The 21,201-nt window shown below is 42.2% G+C and overlaps 2 protein-coding genes across 4 annotated transcripts in view; both read left to right on the top strand.

The window, feature by feature from the left end:
• LOC131690143 (TRPL translocation defect protein 14) overlaps positions 1 to 1,676 on the top strand; it is a 42,473-nt gene extending 40,797 nt beyond the window's left edge. For all 3 annotated transcript variants that reach the window (XM_058975695.1, XM_058975694.1, XM_058975692.1), the window contains one exon: positions 456 to 1,676. In XM_058975695.1, coding sequence (XP_058831678.1) covers positions 456 to 520 — 65 coding nt within the window. In that variant the 3' untranslated portion in view covers positions 521 to 1,676. The remainder of the gene's footprint in view (positions 1 to 455) is intronic.
• Positions 1,677 to 15,206: 13,530 nt separating this feature from the next.
• Positions 15,207 to 18,083, top strand: LOC131687866 (uncharacterized). Its single transcript, XM_058971956.1, has one exon. The coding sequence runs from the start codon at positions 15,207 to 15,209 to the stop codon at positions 18,081 to 18,083; it is 2,877 nt and encodes a 958-aa protein (XP_058827939.1).
• The last annotated feature ends 3,118 nt before the right edge of the window (positions 18,084 to 21,201 follow it).

The following is a 21,201-nucleotide window of genomic DNA, read 5'->3' as shown; positions in this document are numbered from 1 at the left end:
CAGCTCAGTACCCTCGAAATCAATAAATATGATTGGTTTGTTGATATTCCCGAAATGTACCCAAGGTTTTTTTGGCGCTTGGATTTTAAATTCGCTGAGGGTAAGCATAAGCCGTATTGAGAAATATGATAACTTTTAAAAATTCTAGCAGATCCGCCATTTGGCATGTGAAAAGGTGGATATCTGATATGCTTATAATAACGTTCTCGAAAATAGAATTCTCCCCGATACCATGTAAAGTTTGACGTAGATAAACATGAACAACAAATGGTATGCTGAATGAAATTATGCCAAACGACTATCACCAACTGAGAGGGTTTTACTAGTTAAGACGCTTGTAATACATAAATATGTTCATTATTGCTATCAAAATTTTTATAATTTGTTTTCAGTTTTTACAATTGGAAAAGCTGTCAATTTTCGTTTTCTTTCTTTTTTACTTTTTGTAATTCTAGATCAAGACGAAGGCGAGTTTAGAACGAAAGGCCGTTCCCATAAAATGATCAATGGCAAAGCGTAAAATTTGTTGTGTTGCGTCATCTTGTCAAGGCACGTCGGACGGTACTTTTTAATTTAATTTTTGATTGTCTTTCAACTTTTGACCTAATTAGAGGTGCATTTTATTACTTATCTGGTGTGTTCACTGTAGAAAGATTCGATCTTCAATTGTCCCTTAAAAATTTAAAAAACGAACCTTACTTTTGATATTTCATTCATTAGCTCGCAAAAATGTCCCGCGAGCTATACAAATGCCAAATTTTTATGTATATCATATTGCTGCAGTTTTCGGTAAAGTCATTTATAACGTTGGATAAAATGAGTTCATAACTATTCAATCCAGTCTTAAAATACAAATTCATTGCAACCAAGGGGCGAGCAAGTTTTTTTTTATCGATTCACAATACTTAAACTACTAAAACTTAGTGCAAAGATACTTAACAATAAAATATTTTGTTTACTGATTAAGAGCAAACAGCAGGGAAACAATGTGTGAATAAAGCTTTAAGGGATAGTTTAGAAACGAACGCTATTTTTCGAACGCGTGAAGTGAAACTGCATGTATTTTTAACTAGTCCAATTTTAAAACAGTAAATTTGTGACAAAGATTGTTTAATATAAACACCAGCTTTTGTTTCTGAAAACTCGAATAAATACTAAAAACTAATACATATTGCAAATGCATTGTTTTCTGTCAGTAGTTTCCTGTGTGATTGACGAAGAAGCAGTTTAACAAAATTATTTGAATTGAGACAGGCCAATTACTTAAATTTCATAATGCAATAAAAAAAATCGCGATCTTGAGCGTGCAATCAGCACATATGGTAAAAGATTTTAATAGAGTGGTGCTGTAGATAAAGTTTTACATCCTTTCAGTTTTACAATGTCAGCAATACACTGTTGAGATCAATGTGATGTTTAGGCCGCAATCCTACAATATTAAACCGAGAAACAACTTAGTTGATGTTTTTGAACACCCAGCAAAACTAAAATGTTTTAGCGAATCGATAAATGTAGACCGACTTGAACCCAAACTGGTACATAAATATTTCAAAATCAGTTGGAACCACAAACATCCTCATTATTAATGTATTTTATATTAAAATATGATCCTATTTCAAAAAAGTGTATTTTGTGGTTTAAAAGCATTGATACATAAATACAAGACATCAAAAGAGTGTGGTTTAGTTATACATAGATGACAATTCTTAAAACTTCTCAGCCTTTTCATTATTATCCTGCAGTCAACATAAATCGGGTTTTTTTTTTATTCATTTCGTTTATTTGATAGGCACAAATGCGTTAGCTTGGCGGTGCCAAATGCTTTTGTTTTTACATTTTGGATATCTTAAAACTAGGAGGTTACAATGTTGAAATATTTTTTTTTTACAAAGGAAAAGAAAGTTTACAGCTATCTTAAGACTAGAAATAAGATTCAATATACAAAAGAGGGCCAAAAGATTTTTTTATGAAAAAATTTAAAACAAGGGATTCACTTTGATATACAAGAGGGGGAGTAATAGTATTTTACGAAATATTTTACGGTTATCTTAAAACTAACAATATAGTTTAGTACACAAAAGGGGGAACAAATATTTATGAGAAATTTCACAGAAATCTTAAAACTAGGGATTCAATTCTATTTACAAGATGGAGGACAAGAGTTTCAATAAAGAGTAAAAATTATAGCTATCTTAAAACTAGGAATACAGAATACTAATTTGAATTTTTTAACTAAAACTTATGCTTGGTCAAGATATTCAAAGGGTGGCTTATTTCCGCATCAGTGTAGCAGCAGTTGTATCAAGGACAGGGGAGAGACAGGGAAAGAAGAGCAAAACTTGCAACTTTCGCTCGAACGGCGGGGGGGGGGGGGGGGGGGAGGGAGATCAGCGTATCAAATTTGCGCCTCAGTCTAGTAAGTCGTCGAATACCGGATTGGCGGATGGTATTCTTCGGACCCGCGGGGAATCCTTCAAAAGTCATCGGACCTCGAGTCGCTCTCGCTTCAGTTTCCTTCTATGCAGGCGTAGTGGTAAGGGCGATGGCGGTTACATAGTGGCACTCTGGAGCTGATCGGTTCCACAAGGCAGGAGGAAACTCTAAAAACGAGAAATAAAAGAGAGGGGCTAAATTGGGATATTTATCGTTTTTATGAAGGTATAAATAAGGGACATATAAGGGAAATCACGAGTTGCCAGCATATCTCGGACTGGTACATTGGGTGGTCTACCTCGGGCCCGAAGGGATTCCTTTAACTGAGACCTGGCGTCACAATACCCGGCGCACACCCAGACAACGTGTTCGATGTCGTGATAGCCCTCGTCACAAGCGCACAGACTACTCTCCGCAAGCCCAATACGCCGCAAATGCGCATCCATGGTGTAGTGATTGGACATAAGTCGGGACATTACACGAATAAAATCCCGACCCACATCCATCCCCCCGAACCAAGGCTTCGTTGATACCTTTGGGATAATCGAATGTAGCCATCGTCCAAGTTCCCCATTGCTCCACGAGGTTTGCCAACTATTGAGCGTCCTCTGACGACAAATACTAAAAAATTCGTTGAAGCAGATTGGTCTTTCGTATATGTCACCATTTAATGCGCCCACCTTTGCTAATGAGTCGGCCTTTTCATTGCCCGGGATAGAACAATGAGAGGGGACCCAAACAAAGGTAATCTGATAAGATTTTTCAGATAACGTACACAAGGACTCTTGTATCTTCCCCAGAAAATACGGTAATTGCTTTTTAGGCTTCACCGCACGAAGAGCCTCGATAGAGCTGAGGCTGTCCGAAACGATGAAGTAGTGATCTGTGGGCAGAGTGTCGATGATCCCAAGGGCGTACTGAATTGCAGCTAACTCTGCGACGTAAACTGAAGCGGGATCATTGAGCTTGAATGAAGCGGTGATAGTATTGTTGAAGATACCGAAGCCAGTGGACCCATCGAGATTTGATCCGTCAGTGTAAAACATTTTGTCGCAGTCGACTTCTCGGAATTTATTATAAAATATATTGGGGATCACCTGCGGGCGTATATGGTCCGGGATTCCACGAATCTCTTCCTTCATGGATGTGTCGAAGAATACAGTAGAATCAGAAGTATCTAGGAAACGGACACGGTTGGGATTGTACGAAGAAGGATTGATGCTCTGTGCCATGTAGTCGAAGTACAAGGACATAAAACGGGTTTGAGAATTAAGCCCGACGAGCCTCTCGAAGTTTTCAATTACCAACGGGTTCAGAATGTCGCATCGGATGAGCAATCGATATGAGAGTTCCCAAAATCGATTTTTTAGCGGAAGAACGCCCGCCAGCACTTCGAGACTCATCGTATGGGTCGAGTGCATGCAACCCAAGGCAATGCGCAAGCAACGATACTGGATTCTCTCCAGTTTGATGAAGTGTATGTTCGCAGCGGAGCGGAAACAGAAACACCCGTACTCCATCACCGACAATATCGTTGTTTGGTATAACCTGATCAGGTCTCCTGGGTGAGCACCCCACCATGTTCCAGTTATTGTTCGGAGAAAATTGATCCTTTGTTGGCATTTCTGTTTCAGATACCTAATGTGACATCCCCAGGTACCTTTAGAGTCGAACCAGACCCCGAGATATTTAAATGTGAAAACCTGGTTGATCGTTGCACCCATTAATAAAAGCTGGAGTTGCGCCGGCCCACGCTTCCTAGAAAAAACAACCAACTCAGTTTTCTCCGTGGAGAACTCAATACCCAGCTGAAGAGCCCAAGCAGACAAATTGTCCAAGGTATTTTGTAATGGTCCTTGCAAGTCGGCAGCTTTGGGCCCTGTAACAGAGACCACCCCGTCGTCTGCAAGTTGCCTTAGCGTGCATGAATTGGCAAGACAATCGTCAATGTCATTCACGTAAAAATTGTAGAGCAGGGGACTTAGACATGAGCCCTGGGGAAGACCCATGTAGCTAAATCGCGATGTTGTTAAATCGCCATGCGAAAAGTGCATGTGCTTTTCAGACAACAGGTTTAGCAAAAAGTTATTTAAAATTGGTGAAAGACCATGCTGGTGCAGCTTCTCTGACAGAATGTTGATAGAAACTGAGTCAAAAGCCCCCTTAATATCCAAGAAGACTGATGCCATCTGCTCTTTGTTAGCATAGGCCATTTGGATTTCTGTAGAAAGCAACGCAAGGCAATCGTTCGTCCCTTTGCCTTTGCGGAAGCCAAATTGTGTATCTGACAGTAAGCCATTTGCTTCAACCCAATTGTCGAGGCGAAACATGATCATTTTCTCGAACAACTTCCGAATACAGGACAGCATTGCAATCGGCCGATACGAGTTGTGGTCGGAGGCTGGTTTTCCTGGTTTTTGGATGGCGATGACCTTCACTTGCCTCCATTCATAAGGGACAATGTTACCCTCAAGAAACTTGTTAAATAAATTCAACAGGCGCCTTTTTGCAGTGTCAGGCAGATTCTTCAGCAAGTTGAATTTGATTCTGTCTAACCCTGGGGCGTTATTGTTGCACGATAAGAGAGCAAGTGAGAACTCCACCATCGAAAACGGTGTTTCGTTCGCGGTATCGTGAGAAGACGCGGCGTGGTACGTTTTCTGTACCGGGACAGAGTCCGGACAGATCTTCTTGGCGAAAGCGAATATCCAACGGTTTGAATATTCCACGTTCTCGTTGGTACTATTATGATTACGCATACGTCGAGCCGTACCCCAAAGAGTGCTCATCGCTGTTTCTCTCGTTAACCCGTCGACGAACCGGCGCCAATAACTGCGTTTTTTGGCTTTCATTAGACTCTTCATTCGCCTTTCTAACGACGCGTACTGTTGATAGCTAGCGGGTAACCCGTCTTCCCGGAAGGCCTTATATGCAGTGGACTTTTCCGCGTACAGCTCTGAGCACTCTTTATCCCACCACAGGGTGGGAGACCGTCTATAGGTATTCGCGCTGGGTACTGGTTTAGTCTGAGCTTGATTCGCACTGTCGAGAATCAAGCCAGCCAAAAACCTGTACTCTTCCTCCGGAGGAAGTTCTTGAGTGGATTCGATTTTAACGGATATCGCGGTCGCGTAACTCTTCCAATCAATGTTTCGTGTGAGGTCATACGATACATTGATTGTTTCCGATGGTCTTGAACCGTTAGCAATTGAAATCACGATAGGCAAATGATCGCTACCGTGGGGATCAGGGATCATCTTCCACATGCAATCTAACTGTAGCGATGTCGAGCATAGCGATAAATCCAACGCGCTTGCGCGTGCTGGTGGTGTAGGAATCCGCGTCATTTCTCCCGTGTTTAAGATGGTCATGTTGAAATTATCGCAAAGATCTTGGATTAATGTTGATCTATTATCATCATGAAGACAGCCCCATACCGTACCGTGCGAGTTAAAGTCTCCCAGAACTAGCCGCGGTGCCGGTAAGGATTCCGTGATATTACAAAGCGTTCGGTGCCCTACCGAGGCTCTAGGAGGAATGTAGATGGAAGCAATGCAAAGGTCTTTACCTTTGATTAAAACTTGACAAGCGACAATTTCAATGCCTGGTGTCGAAGGGAGGTTAATTCGGTTGAAAGAATAGCACTTTTTGATCCCCAAAAGTACTCCTCCATAGGGGTTTTCTCGATCCAGACGAATTATATTAAAGTTGTGGAAGTTGAGATTTATATCGGAAGTTAACCAAGTTTCACATAATGCGAAAGCATCACATTTTAAACTATTTAGTAAAAATTTAAAGGAATCGATTTTCGGGAGGATACTTCTGCTGTTCCACTGTAGAACAGTGATCGAATCGGTGACCTCGTTCGATGACTTAGCCATCGAAGGATACGATCGCTGCAAGGAGGGGCCATTTAGTAGTCAACTGCTTCAAAAATGTTTGCACTATAGGGAGAAAACGTATCAGAAGGCTTTTAAGAGGATCAGTAACATTGAAAGCTGTGAAAATTAAGTCCACTATGTCAGAAAATTTCATTAGTCCGCTACTGGACTGAGTATCTGTTTGAAAAAAGGGGACACTTGGGGTTTTGGATGTCCCTGGAAGTGGTGGGTACTCCTTGTTAGAATTAATATTTCCAAGTCCTGGAGCAAATTGCTTCGGCTTTTGTGCATCACTTCCGGTGGATTTATTGGTTGTAGATGGCGCACTCTGAGTGGACGACACCTTGGCACCCTTACGAGGCAATGTAGGGGAGGCTGGATTTCTCCTTTTCCTGGATTCCCCTGGGTTAACCAAAGATGTTCCCTCTCGTGGGTCGTCAGATTCTTGCTCAACGTTAGCCAAACCAGCATAGGGATTTTCGGACAGGACAGATGGCGAAGCATTCTTTAGCATTTCTGCATAAGAACGCCTTGAGCGTTCCTTAAGGGAGCGCTTAATTTTATCCCCGCGCTGCTTGTACGCAGGACATGATTTAAGAGCATGTGAAGGGCCCCCGCAGCAAATACACTTTTCAGTTTCTTTGTCGCAAGAGTCATCCTCATGCTCTCCTTCGCATTTGCCGCATCGTTTCTTATTTCCACAATATGTGGCTGTGTGGCCCAACTGCTTGCAATTGCTGCAGCTCATGACCCGCGGTACAAACAGGCGAACTGGTAGGCGAACCCTGTCAAGGAGGATGTAGTTGGGAAGAGAGGACCCGGCGAATGTCACCCGAAGCGAGCCTGATAGAGAGTAGGTAGTCTTACCTCCCTCGGTGTTTGCGGTATACAATTGTTTGCATTCTAAGATCTTAATCTGTTCAAGAGAGGGGTCCTTAAAGCAGCCAACCCCGTGCTCCAACAGTTCTTCGCATTTCAGGCCCGGTTCGGACACTACCCCATCGATTTCACAGGCCACACAAGGCACGTACGCTTTAAATTCCCGCGTAAAGCGCTCACAGCAAGCAATCGCGTTTGCCTGGCCGAGATCACTCACTAGAACACGTATCTTGTTTGCCCGAACACGTGTTATCTGAGTTACGGCCGGGTAATTAGCAGTCAGATCTCGAGAAAGTTTTAATATATTAACCGGTTTCTCTCCGGTCCGAAAATATACCACCCATGGCCCAGAGGAACCTTCTGGGTACTGCTTTATACGGGGAGCAATGCGAGTATTAGGGGGATCAGGGACTTCCATGATTACATCAGATGGTATTTCGCCCTCGGCCATTTAAGCACGAGGGCAGAGCGTTATATAAACGGGAATGTGTCTTATTATTTGATTGCAAGGTAGAGTAAAAGTAGGGAAAAGGAAAGAAAGCAAACGAGGAAAAAAAAATAAAGCAAAACTTATCTGCAAACAACGTCGATTGTTCCGCACCAGCGAAAACAATGTACTGGATTTACTGTCGGCACCAGCAGAACGGCTGCTAACGAACGAACAAAGGATGACCTTGACTCACTAAAATTTACACACCGAGCACCACTGTGAAATATAACGATCCGTTCCGTTCAAAGGTTGGGAGACGTATGACATAAATCGGGTTATTGTAAAGGCTCATTTTTTTTTGGTGTGACCAACCACGGATTGTATGGACACGTGGCTTTGAATACATTCCAGTTCGTTTTATCATCAGGAATCAGAATATAGTGGCTCAAATGGCACGTTACTCGTGTGTAGTCGAGGATATGTGTCTTGCCGTATCTTCTCATCATTTCCTGATCGGAAGGAAATAAGAAGGGGAAGGGTGGAAGTAAAATGGAAGGGTGGGAAACTTAACAGCACAAAAACAAACAGCAGGTAAGTTAAACTCATAAGTAGTTCAAATCGCCAGCGAGCCAGCTTAGCGCTCTTTAGCGCATTGTATAAGAAACTTTAGTGTGTTTCTGAGTTTCAGTCGTCCAAACGCGGTATCGCTTATGTAAGGACGGCTGAAAACTCGGAATCGCAATTCCGCTACTACTGGGTAGGGTAGTTGCATATCAGATGATGTGAGGTTCCGTAGTCGGATTCACAATGATCACAAGAAAATGACTGCGCGCTGAATAGTTGCCATGTGATAATTGAGTTTTCAGCGGCCGGTTAAAGTCCTGGCCAGCATGCCGCAGTGGAGTTTCGAAAAATGCAGGATTTGTTTTAAATCACTGGTTACGGTTGTTCTAGATTTCTCCAATAATTGCGATGCTCGGATGAAGCCCAGGACCGTATTTTTTCCCTTATTCAACTTGTTGAAAGTGGCAGGGCAGGCTCAGGACCAAAGAAGTCAATCGCTGATCCTGACCGGGCAAATTCATCAGCCCATTCATTTCCAGTGATACTTGAATGTCCGGGCACCCAGACAAGGTAGATAGTGTTGACAATGCTTAGTTCTTCGATTTGGCTTCGGAGCGCGATTACTTGCTTGGACCGTGATTTGTCTGAGCTGTCGGAGCGGAAGTATTTAACTTTGCCGGACAAGCTTTGTTGAGGGGCCGATTGTACCACATAATCGCGAATATCTCTGCTTGGAATACAGTACAGTATCTACCTAGCGAGTGAGATTGTTCCAATCTTATTTCGCGAGAGTACACGAAAAAATAAAACAACCCACACAATAAGTTCTTTTAACTTAAATTTAGGTAGTTTTGAGTTTTGCATCGCTTTCGCACTTATTAGTGTTGTCAAAAACAAAGAGAGAGATTCGACTCAGTCGAGGTCTTCCATGGAATAAGGTACATTTGTGTTGTTTATAGTATACTCAAAATTAGGTAGATTCAACTTAAATTTAAGCATATTTAACTTAAGGTTGAGTATAAAAAACTTGTCAGTGAGTTGTGATGTTTGCTGTGGTTAAAGGGAAACTACCTTCAACACGGTTTACCTAATTTTACGTTATTCCACGATACCCCGAGATTGAGTCAAAAGAGCTCAACTTTTGGTAGTTTTTCGTATCCGTATAGACAACAGCACATCCCTCCATCAGAGAACCGTCACACAGAGGAGTAATTAGAACAAATTCCTGGCCAATGAGCAAACACATTTTTTTTTTTTTATTTAGTTATATTTGTTTAACATACCTAGAAGCATACTGCAACTGTGGTTAAACTGTGGTAAGATTAAGAGCATTTTTTATTAGGGGGAGCGGGATATTAGGACCGTGGGGGCTATTCAGACCCCCCCCCCCCGAGTTTCTCAGAAAATCGTAAGACTTTCTGATTGTCGTACATATTCGTGGAAGCGCCATTCTTAAACATTAATTTTAACAGAAGAATCTCATTCTGCATTTTTTAGAAAGGAGATACGTGTTTAATTTTTTGTCTTCCTCAAAGCAAAAATCATTACAACGGTAAAACCTTGATTAACATAACAAATAAAAGTGAAAAAATATTAGGTAAGTGTTTTGGAAAGCTTGCGGCTCTTATTTTACGGAATGATTTTTATCGATCTTCCTTGACAGTGAATTTTCCAAGTAACAATTTTAGTTTTAAGAAATTCCATTAGCGGTCGTAAACATCGTCTTTGTATCCATTAGTGAACAACATAAACAGAGGTTAGTAAAATCTAAAATGAAATCGTAAAGTTTTTGAATCATAAAGAACATGTGGTTCAAATTTCATCGTGAAAGTAGCGATAAAATTGAGAATCGTATAGGGCTCTCACAATAATACCGTTTTAACACAAAAGCGTTAAAAACTAAATAAATCAAAATCACTAATTCATCACAACTTATGCTCCAAATTAAGTAAGTACTTATTCCATATTCTCTTATTTAGAAATGTTTATATAATTCATAGTCCATGACGCAAAGTTTTTACAAATGGCGACTCAATGGCAATCATAGTAATGTCCATCTAGCGAGTTACTCTTCACCAGTATAGCCATAAACCCAATTGTTCATAACAAACACGCTATAAAACTGTGAGTATTTCTAGCTGAATTGGGGAAGGCTAGATACTCTTATGATTCTTTTGATAAAGCTTTATTATTTTATTAAGAATCTTATTTTATTGAGAATGTTTATAAAACAGCTTTAAGACTGTTGATAGGGTTTTATAGTAGCGATAGGTATTTAATTTTTTGTGCACTTTTAAACTACCATAAGCCAATTGATAAGGCGAAAAGGATTTTTTTTCTTCTTTTTTTTGTGTCGACTATGTTAGTCACATTTTCTTTTTTGCATTTTAACGACATTAAATTAGCTAGAGATTACTGGGTAGGGAAAGTTATGAAAATTAGAGCCATAGTACTCAAGTGAGAGCAGGGAGTAAAGTAAACAGATCGAAAAAAAGAAGTGGCAGGGTCATTAGAACAGGCTTAATATCGTACTGGCTTAAATTTTGTCTTCTGCTAATGAGGGTCGAGCTTAGGCAGCATAACTACGAATCACTCGAGTTCACTAGCTTGTGTTCTGATAAAGGTAGACGTGTCCATCTTCACCGTGACAACCGACAAAAATTAAGCCACACAAGATCACCACTGAAAACCTGTCGACGATTAGCATAAATCAAATGATGATTGCTGCTGTTCATCTCTGTTTGCCTTTCGAATGCCGGGATAGATTTTTATTAGACTATTGTCACTGTGCTTACAGTCGTAGCGGGTTTGCTACATTGTGTAAGGCAATGGCTGTGTCTACAGCGGCTACCCACCGCTGCCGATGGATTCCCATCAGTTCCTTTTTCTTTTTTCCTTTTTTTCCTGTTTACTTCACATCCTTGCTCTCACTTGAGTACTATGGCTCTAATTTTCATAACTTTCCCTACCCAGTAATCTCTAGCTAATTGAATGTCGTTAAAATGTAAAAAACAAAATGTGCCTAATATAGTCGCAATAAAAAACCACTGTTACCACTGCTGGTCAATAAAATAGGTGTGAGATAAAAATATATGAAATTTTGAGTTTTCTCTAAAAATATTTTTATATTCAAATATTTTATATTTAGGCACAGTCGTAAATATGAAAAAGCACTTTTATTTGTAAATTAAATGTTATGTTTTATCTTAACTCTCTCTTCTCCATGAAATCCAAAAAAAGGATCTGGTCAATGAAATAGGTGTATTTTAATCCATTGCATTAAAATTTTTCAAATCCAATGATTTTAAGACTTTAATGTTTTAATAGCTAGTAACCTCCCTTATTCAACCAAATTTTATCCAATCGTCTTGGTATTGAGTCATTCAAACGCTGATAAGTTTTCGTTGATATAGCGTACCATTCCTTTTAAGCCGCTTCCCACAAACAATCTTTATTTGTGAAATTTTGACCGAATGACTTATTTTTAAGTACATTCCGTAGATTTTATACGGGATTGATGAGAGAGATTGGCAGGGTCCGAAATTATAGTCACTTTATTATGCCGAAATCGTTCTTTTAAATACTCCGATTTGTGTTTTCGATCAATATCTTACTGAAACTGCCATGTAAAGGCACGTTTTCTTTGGCATAGGACTGCATCACATCCTTTAGGATGTCCATCCTCTAGTCTTGTATTCGAATCTTGCCATTATAGTGCACGGTTAAATAAAACAACCTGCAGCATAAGTTCTTTTAACTTACTTTTGAGTTGTGCCTCGCTTTCGCACTTATTAGTGTTGTCAAAAACAAAACGAGAGATTCGACTCAGTCGAGGTCTTCCGTGGAGGAAGGTACTTTTGAGTTGTTTGGGGTATACTCAAAATTAGGTAAATTCAACTTAAATTTGAGTATAAAAAACCTATCAATGAGTTGTAATTTTTGCCGTGGTTAAATGGAAACTACCTTCAACACGGTTTACCTAATTTTAAGTTCCCCACGATACCACGAGATTGAGTCAAAGGAACTCAATTCTTGGTAGTTTTTCGTTTCCGTGTGGTGTTGTGAAAAATAACAAGCCCCAAAGGTTGTACGTCATTTCCCGGAATACCATTCCCCGGAATACCACTTCCCGGAAAAAAACTAATTGCCGGAATGTACCATATCCCGAAATATCGTTTCCCGGAATGTACCATTTCCCGGAAAACCATTTCCCGGAATGTATCATTTCCCGGAAAAACCATTTCGCGGAATACTATTTCCCGGAAAATAAGAAAAAAAACTCGTTCCTCACCGACCAAGCTTATTTCTAGAAGACCTGCTATGCAGCTAATTGTGTTCTAGGAGATTTTACCTACTTTAGAACAGGAAAAGTTGTTTGAAAATATTTTTAAATTTTTTTATCTTGAGTTGCTATTGTGGTAAAAAAAGATAGCGACAAGATTGCAAAACTGTCATTTTAAAGATTTAATCTTTTCGATTCCGCGATGTTAGGAAAAGTTTACGAACGACTTTTGGTTTTGAACCAAAAAGAAACTTGGGAGATTTGGAAATTTTGTTATTGAAATAAAATGATATAACAGAAAATGGAAGGTGAACAGAATATATAGTTGTATATATTATCAATTCCTATCAAAGTCCTATCGTTTTTAGGTAAACTCCAAGCATACTAAAAACTTCAAGCGCGTTTTTTTAAATCCACTTCAAACCACGAGCTTTGAAATATTCACAGCATATTCTAAATTATTTTCTCCAGCGACGCACGAAGGATTTTAGTTAATAAATGATGTCTGTCGCGACTCTCATGCGCCGAACCTCCATCTATCACCTTGGCTCGAGAAGCAGACCATGATTTGGTTCAGTGCCAACATGCTAACAATAAATTACCTAATTATAAGAAGCCTAACTTTACCATGCAAATGAATTGTCACAGAATAGAAGTGAGACACTAAAGGTGAGATTTGATCTGATAGGCCTACAGTAATTAAAATTACATGCTAAATTTCTTCCTTAAAATAGCTTAACCTAAATTGTACTTAGATCTAGCAATCTAATACTACTTAAAGCTAATTGATTAAAACTAAAACAAAAGGTAAATGAATTAAATGTCGTTGAAATATTGTAAACTAAATATAACCTAATTATAGAATTTTCCACGTGCGGCAAAGAAAATTGCCCATGCTACTATAGTTGCTTATACTACAAGCTAAATCAGACACTAAACGTAAGTAACTTATATTAACTAAAACTACAATGAACTATTATGTATACCTAATGAAAATTATATACAAACGCAGGAAATTTTTAACCATCTGCGACAGGAATAAAGTGAGGTTATAAATTCGGAAACCGTCGATTTAGTTGTAATTGCAACAAATTAAAAATTTCGTTTATACGCGATCGGATTGTGCAATAAGTCGCTAGAATGTCGAAAGGCAAGGGTCTCTCTCAGGTGGTCGATCCCCCTTCCGGCACGAGTTGTAGAATATGCCAATCTCCGGACAACAGCCGTATGGTGTGCTGTGATGAATGCAGTCAATGGCACCATTTCAAGTGCGTGGGCGTCGACGAGAAAATAGCGTATGTTGACTGGAGCTGTACGAAATGCATTGAAGCAAAGGCAGCTCAGGGCGCATTCGGATTCTCTACGCCTCTAGCACCAGGAGCAACGGATCAGCAGGAGTCACTAGTCAGCCAGGCACGTCTAGCGGAGATCAATGACTTACGGGGGAAGCTAAATCAGCTACAGCGAAGATTCGATGAGCAGCAAAACTCCTACGAGCAGCGTATACGAGAGAAGGAATTGGAAGTAGAAAGGTCTTTATTGAGACAGCAACATGAGTTCGACCAACGTTTACAAGCCCTGGAAACGCGTCGAATCACACCAAATGCCAACTCTACAGTAATCCCACATGTGAACAATGTGCCGGCGCCAACCATCCCGAATATTACGGAGCAAATTGAGCAACAGCTAACAGTATTGGCGGAGAAGCAGGCGCTTGAGAGGAAGCATCTCGAGGAACGTCTACAACTGCACTTCGGTGTGAGAAATTCTGTACCAGGTCCCGGAAGTCAGACAGCGTCGCAGAACGGAAATGTGCCTGAATATATTCCATCGACCTATAACGCAGCATTTCCTTCGTTCGACGAACCGTTTGAGCTGAGCCGAAGTCAGCTTGCTGCCCGCCAAGCGATTGCTAAAGATTTACCGTTTTTCACAGGGGACCCGGAAGAATGGCCCCTGTTTATTGCAAGCTACGAGAACTCTACAAGAATGTGTGGTTTTAGCGAGGAAGAGAATTTGCTTCGATTGCAACGCAGCCTAAAGGGGAAGGCATTGGAGGCTGTTCGTAGCCGGCTTCTATATCCATCTGGATTGGGAGGTGTCATAAATACATTGCGTACGTTATTTGGCCGTCCGGAAATTATAGTGCACTCCTTGATATGTCGCATCCGGGATATGCCCCCTCCAAAAGCCGAAAAACTCAACACGCTTATTGACTTCGGTGTTGCTGTTCAGAACATGTGCGCTACAATAAAGGCTTGTGGGTTACAAGAGCATCTGTGTAACGTAGCCCTTCTGCAAGAGTTGGTTGAAAGGTTACCGCCCACTGTTAAGCTCACTTGGGCGATGCATCGGCAGCAGATGAGTGCTGCGACACTCTCAGACTTCAGCGACTGGCTTGGAACGTTAGTAGAAGCAGCTTGCATCGTAACCATACCACCTACTGTCCCTACTTATGGAATGAAGACGGAAAAACGTATTCGCAGAGAGGATGTGCACGTGCATGTCGATGGCGATAGCGTACCAACATCATCTAACACGATGGTCTCTGAACCAGCCATCAAGTAATGCGTCGTTTGTCGTGGAGTATGTAGCAGTCCTGCCACTTGCAAGAAATTCCTGGCTCTTACGACGGACGATCGATGGATGATATTGAAGCAACAAAAGCTTTGTCGAAAATGTTTGAAAAAGCATTTCGGAGGTGAAAAAATCGTGTGGCAGAAACGGGTGCTCCTATATGCACAACGAATTACTGCATGACGATACCAGATATCAACCTATGATAGCGCAGACACAATATTCCGAGAGACAGGCAACTATTACTCAGAATACACATATTGGTAGCGTTGGAAGAGTCTTATTCCGTTATGTTCCTGTAATTATTCACGGTCGTGGCACATCGGTGAGAACGTATGCCTTCTTGGATGACGGGTCCTCAGCAACGTTGATGGAGCATAGCCTCTTGAAAGAGCTACGTATGGATGGTGAACCACAATCTTTATGTCTCAACTGGACATCGAACCAGCATCGCGAGGAGAAGGATTCAGTGAAACTTTCGTTGGAAATCTCAGGAATCAATAGCGAGAGCAAAACATATCTACTACCTAAAGTACATACTGTTGGCCATCTCGCATTACCACGCCAATCTGTGTCGTTTGATGACATGGCTCGTAGGTATAGTCATTTGCAAGGGCTGAAGATTGAGTCATATAGCAACGTTTCTCCCAGGATCCTGATAGGGATCGATAATTGCCGCTTGGGCCATTCCATTGATAGTCACGAAGGAGATGTAGACGAACCCACTGCGACTAAAACACGTCTTGGTTGGCTTGTGTATGGGCCATGCTCATTTACACCTAGTTTGTCGGCACCGGAAAATGCGGCACACCATAGCTTCCACATATGTCCATGTAGTAAAGAAGTGGACGCGAATCTACAAATGTCCCTCAAGGAATACTTTTCGCTTGACAGTATGGGTGTGGCAGATACGACTAAGCTAATGCTATCCAAGGATGGAGAAAGAGCTAACAAATTGCTGACATCACTCACTCAGGTAAAAGGCGACAGATACGAGACAGGGCTTTTATGGAAATACGACAACGTGAAACTACCGGAGAGCAGAACGATGGCGCTCAAGCGACTGGTTTGTCTAGAGAAACGAATGCAGAAAGACCCAAATCTACTTGAATCATTGAAGAGGCACATCCACGAATATGAGCAAAAGGGCTATATCAGGCGGCTTACTCCTGTGGAAGCTGCAGCAAAGCCTCAACGATGCTGGTACCTACCGATATTTCCTGTTCAGAATCCAAACAAGCCACACAAACTCCGGATAGTTTGGGACGCGGCTGCCTCCGTCGCTGGAATATCACTGAACTCTCTTCTTTTGACCGGTCCAGACCAGTTAGTCTCCTTACTGTCAGTCCTGCATAAGTTCCGAGAATTCCGTGTTGCCATAACAGGGGACATCAGAGAAATGTTCCATCAAGTGATGGTCAACGAAACAGACCAACAATGTCAAAGGTTTCTTTGGCGCGACGGTGATTCAAGCCGCGATCCCGACGTATTTATCATGAAAGTAATGACCTTTGGCGCTACTTGTTCGCCCAGTTGTGCTCAGTTTGTGAAAAACCACAACGCAAAACAGTTTGAAAATCAGTTCCCCAGAGCGGTCGAAGCCATTGTTGACGAGCACTACGTGGACGACATGCTGTTCAGTGTGGAATCAGAGGAGGAAGCAATCAAACTAGCTAAGGACGTACGCTTCATCCACGCTCAGGCTGGGTTTGAGATTCGACACTGGCTGTCGAACTCACAGCATGTAATCGAAGCACTGAATGCCGGACTAAACACGGAGAAGAGTTTGAATATCGGCAACGAACTAGCGACGGAGAAAATCTTAGGCATGTGGTGGTGCACAACTACGGATTCGTTTACGTTCAAGGTATCTCCGAGGATTGACAGAGAACTACTCTCGGGAAAGGCAATTCCAACGAAAAGGCAGGTACTAAGAACGCTTATGATGGTTTATGATCCGCTAGGGTTGATCGGAAATTTTCTGATGTATCTAAAAACCCTACTCCAGGAAATATGGCGTTCAGGTATAGCCTGGGACGAACCCATAAGAGAGGAGCAATGGAAGAAGTGGCAGACGTGGCTTGATGTGTTACCGCTGGTCGAGCGTGTCAATGTTCCAAGATGCTATCGAACGATTACATCAGCCAGCGACACGACGGTAATTCAACTCCATGTATTCGTCGATGCATCGGAAAACGGTTTCGTTGCTGTTGCATATTTCAGATTCAAAGAAGGTGATCGCGTTGAATGTGCCCTGATCGGATCGAAAACTCGTGTAGCCCCATTACGTTTCGTCTCAATACCGAAGCTCGAATTGCAGGCTGCAGTGCTAGGTGCTCGTCTGGCTAACAGTATCGTTGAGTCGCATAAGCTAAAACCGTCCCAGAGATTTTTCTGGACAGACTCACGGGATGTGATTTGCTGGCTCAATTCTGACCATCGTCGGTATAGTCAGTTCGTGGCGTTCAGGGTCAGTGAATTGCTGGACTCAACGGATGTCTCGGAATGGAACTGGATATCGACTAATCAAAATGTCGCCGACGAGGCCACGAAATGGCGGAAGGTGCCAAGCCTTGAGCCGTCCAGCCGTTGGTTTCATGCTCCAGATTTTCTGTGGAAATTGACACAAGAGTTTCCATTGTCAAACCAAAACTTCGGCACGACATCGGAAGAACTTCGTGCGCACTCGCTTCATCATCTCACTCGAGAACCGTCGATTAAGTTTGAAGACTTTTCGAGTTGGATTCGTTTGGTACGGCGCATAGCATTCGTCTGTCGCTTTCCGCGAAACATCCGTTCCAGGTTACTAAAACAAGCACCGGTGTGTGGTCCGTTGACTAAGGATGAATTTATAGCTGCTGAGATTGTGATCTATAAACTCGTCCAATCTACGAGTTTCGCCGAGGAACTACAGATATTAGGAGGAGCTAAAACGCAAAGCGGAAAAAACGACGTGCACTACCAAAATGTAGCTCACTGTATAAACTCAATCCAGTTCTCGATACGAATGGTATTCTTCGGATGCTCGGTCGCATAGACGCGTGCGAATATGTAGACGAAACAACAAAGCACCCAATCTTGATCCCAAAAAAGCATCACGTTACCGATCTTATAATTGCAAGTATCCACGAACGCTATCTGCACCAAAATCACCAAACTACTCTGAACGAGGTTCGCACTAAATATTACGTGCCAAGTCTTCGATCCGTATATCGCCGAGTCCGTCGTAGCTGCCAGCACTGTAAAATAAAAGATGCTCTGCCTCAGCCTCCAATAATGGGCAACCTTCCGCCCATGCGTCTTAAGGCCTTCTCTCGGCCTTTCTCGTATATCGGAATAGATTATTTCGGGCCTATGCAAGTCGTCCTTGGCCGTAGGGTCGAAAAACGTTGGGGGGTTCTGATAACCTGCATGACCACGCGAGCCATACATTTAGAGTTAGCTCACTCGCTTACGACAGACTCATGCATTCTTGCACTGCGAAATTTCATCGCCAGGAGAGGTATGCCAATTGAAATTATAAGCGACCGGGGAACAAATTTCATTGGCGCGAGTCGGGTTCTGAAAGAAGCCTTGAAAAATATCGACCAAGAGAAACTGATGAAGCATTTCGTTAGCGTAGATACGAAGTGGTCGTTTAATCCACCTGCATCGCCGCATTTCGGAGGCTGCTGGGAGAGACTAATTCAGTCAGTTAAAAAGGCTCTAGATGAAATTAAGCAGAAGCGCCTGCCAACCGACGAACTGCTTCGAAATATGCTCGCTGAAATTGAAATGATAATTAACTCTAGACCGCTTACTGAGTTGCCGCTGGAAGAGGAAATATCAGACCCGCTGACACCTAACCACTTACTATTAGGCTCATCTAACGGCTCAAAGCCACCGATCGCGTTTGACGATAGCGGTGCCGCACTAAACCGAACGTGGAAGATGTCACAAGTCTATGCCAATGAATTTTGGAAACGTTGGGTTGCAGAATACCTTCCGACGCTTACTCGAAGAACCAAATGGTTTCAACCAGTAAAACCAATAGCTGTGGGGGACATCGTAGTGATCGTTGATAACGATTTCCCCAGGAACTGCTGGCCGAAAGGGCGCGTCATTGATGTCAGCATGTCCAAGGATGGACAAGTTCGTCGAGCTACCGTGCAGACTTCGACTGGGGTATTCGAGAGACCTGCGGTCAAACTCGCTGTACTAGATGTCAGTTCAATCAATAGCACGTCGGATTAATAATCGCGACGCACTGAGGGGGAGTGTCGCGACTCTCATGCGCCGAACCTCCATCTATCACCTTGGCTAATAGGCTAATAGAATAGAAGTGAGACACTAAAGGTGAGATTTGATCTGATAGGCCTACAGTAATTAAAATTACATGCTAAATTTCTTCCTTAAAATAGCTTAACCTAAATTGTACTTAGATCTAGCAATCTAATACTACTTAAAGCTAATTGATTAAAACTAAAACAAAAGGTAAATGAATTAAATGTCGTTGAAATATTGTAAACTAAATATAACCTAATTATAGAATTTTCCACGTGCGGCAAAGAAAATTGCCCATGCTACTATAGTTGCTTATACTACAAGCTAAATCAGACACTAAACGTAAGTAACTTATATTAACTAAAACTACAATGAACTATTATGTATACCTAATGAAAATTATATACAAACGCAGGAAATTTTTAACCATCTGCGACAGGAATAAAGTGAGGTTATCAATTCGGAAACCGTCGATTTAGTTGTAATTGCAACAATGTCGGTATCGATTTTCGTAGCTATTTTCGGCAAATTTATGACTAAGAGAAACGAAAGTAATGAAATTGAAAGACGGATAAATATTCTATAAATGATGGGGTGTTGATTATATTTTCAGCGTTTCGTGTAAAATTAAAATAGCGAAAAAATCCCACGTAAGTCACTTGCTATCGTTCTAGTTAGCAGCAAGCTTCCGTGCTGATCAGTCGATTTATCTCGGACGCGTTAAACCGAAAGTTTGCTCACGAACTATACCACTCGTTTATTTGCCAATTTTGCATCGGTGCTCTAAAGCATTGCGCTTTCGTCGCGACAGTGCCTTTCCGCCATGCGCGAAAACACGTTTCGCGTAGACTATTCGCAGTTTCCGAAACACCTTTCCCACGATGTAATCTTAAAACTCGTCGGGAAAGAACTCGGTCTTACACGAGATAATGTGTTACAAATTCAGCCAAGCAGAAGGCTGGGTTGTACATTCGTGAAGGTCAACAACTTTGCCCTGGCAGAAAAGATCGTCGAAGAACACGATAGTAAACACGAGTTTACAATCGACGGCAAAACACACAAGCTGCGGATTATGATGGAGGACGGGGCGGTGGAGGTGCAGATCTTTGACCTACCCGAAGACATCACCAACGAACAAATATCGGCTTTCCTAGCCGAATACGGTGAAGTACTCAACGTTCGTGACCTCCTGTGGGACAATCGCTACGGCCCTTTCGAAGGTGTGAAGACCGGCGTTCGTGTCGCTCGGATGGTGGTGAAGAAGAATATTCCTTCTCTCGTTACGATCCAGGGAGAAGACACCGCAGTCGGATACAAGGGGCAGCGGCAAACTTGCCTACACTGCCGAGAATTTGCACACATCGGCATTCCATGTGTGCAAAATAAAAAACTGCTTGTACAGAAACTTTCAGCCGACCAGTCATGCGCAAACGTGGCAAAAATGCATGTACAGCAGAAAGGACCGGTAGAACCGAACAAAAACCTACTCAAGTCGGGTGAACCACTACAATCATAAAAACCCCCGACACGAGAACCGTTGACAGCCAGTCAAACAAAACCTCGAGAAGCCATCGAGACACGATCTGCAACCGCACAGCAGAAAAACACCATGCCTCCCCCTGCGGCGCCAACCACCACCAATCAGAAACCCACAGCAACTCAAGCGACCATCCAACCTCTCTCGGCCCTAGCCACAATCGCAAACGTCGTCACACAGCGCAAAAGCGATGGAAACGAGACAGACAGCTCTCAAGCTTCGGCTAGCAACCGACGCTCACGCAGACTACCGCTGGGGAAGAAAATGCGACACGGCGAAGACGATTTCACCACCATCGAACACGGACGCGTCCAGATCTCCGACGAAGAAATGTAAACAATGGACTTCGTCAGTT

The sequence above is a fragment of the Topomyia yanbarensis genome, chromosome 3 (assembly GCF_030247195.1).
Source record: "Topomyia yanbarensis strain Yona2022 chromosome 3, ASM3024719v1, whole genome shotgun sequence".
NCBI classification, from domain to species: Eukaryota; Metazoa; Arthropoda; class Insecta; order Diptera; family Culicidae; genus Topomyia; species Topomyia yanbarensis.
The sequence above is the reverse complement of the archived record's forward strand: the minus strand, read 5'-3'. Positions and strand labels throughout refer to the sequence as shown.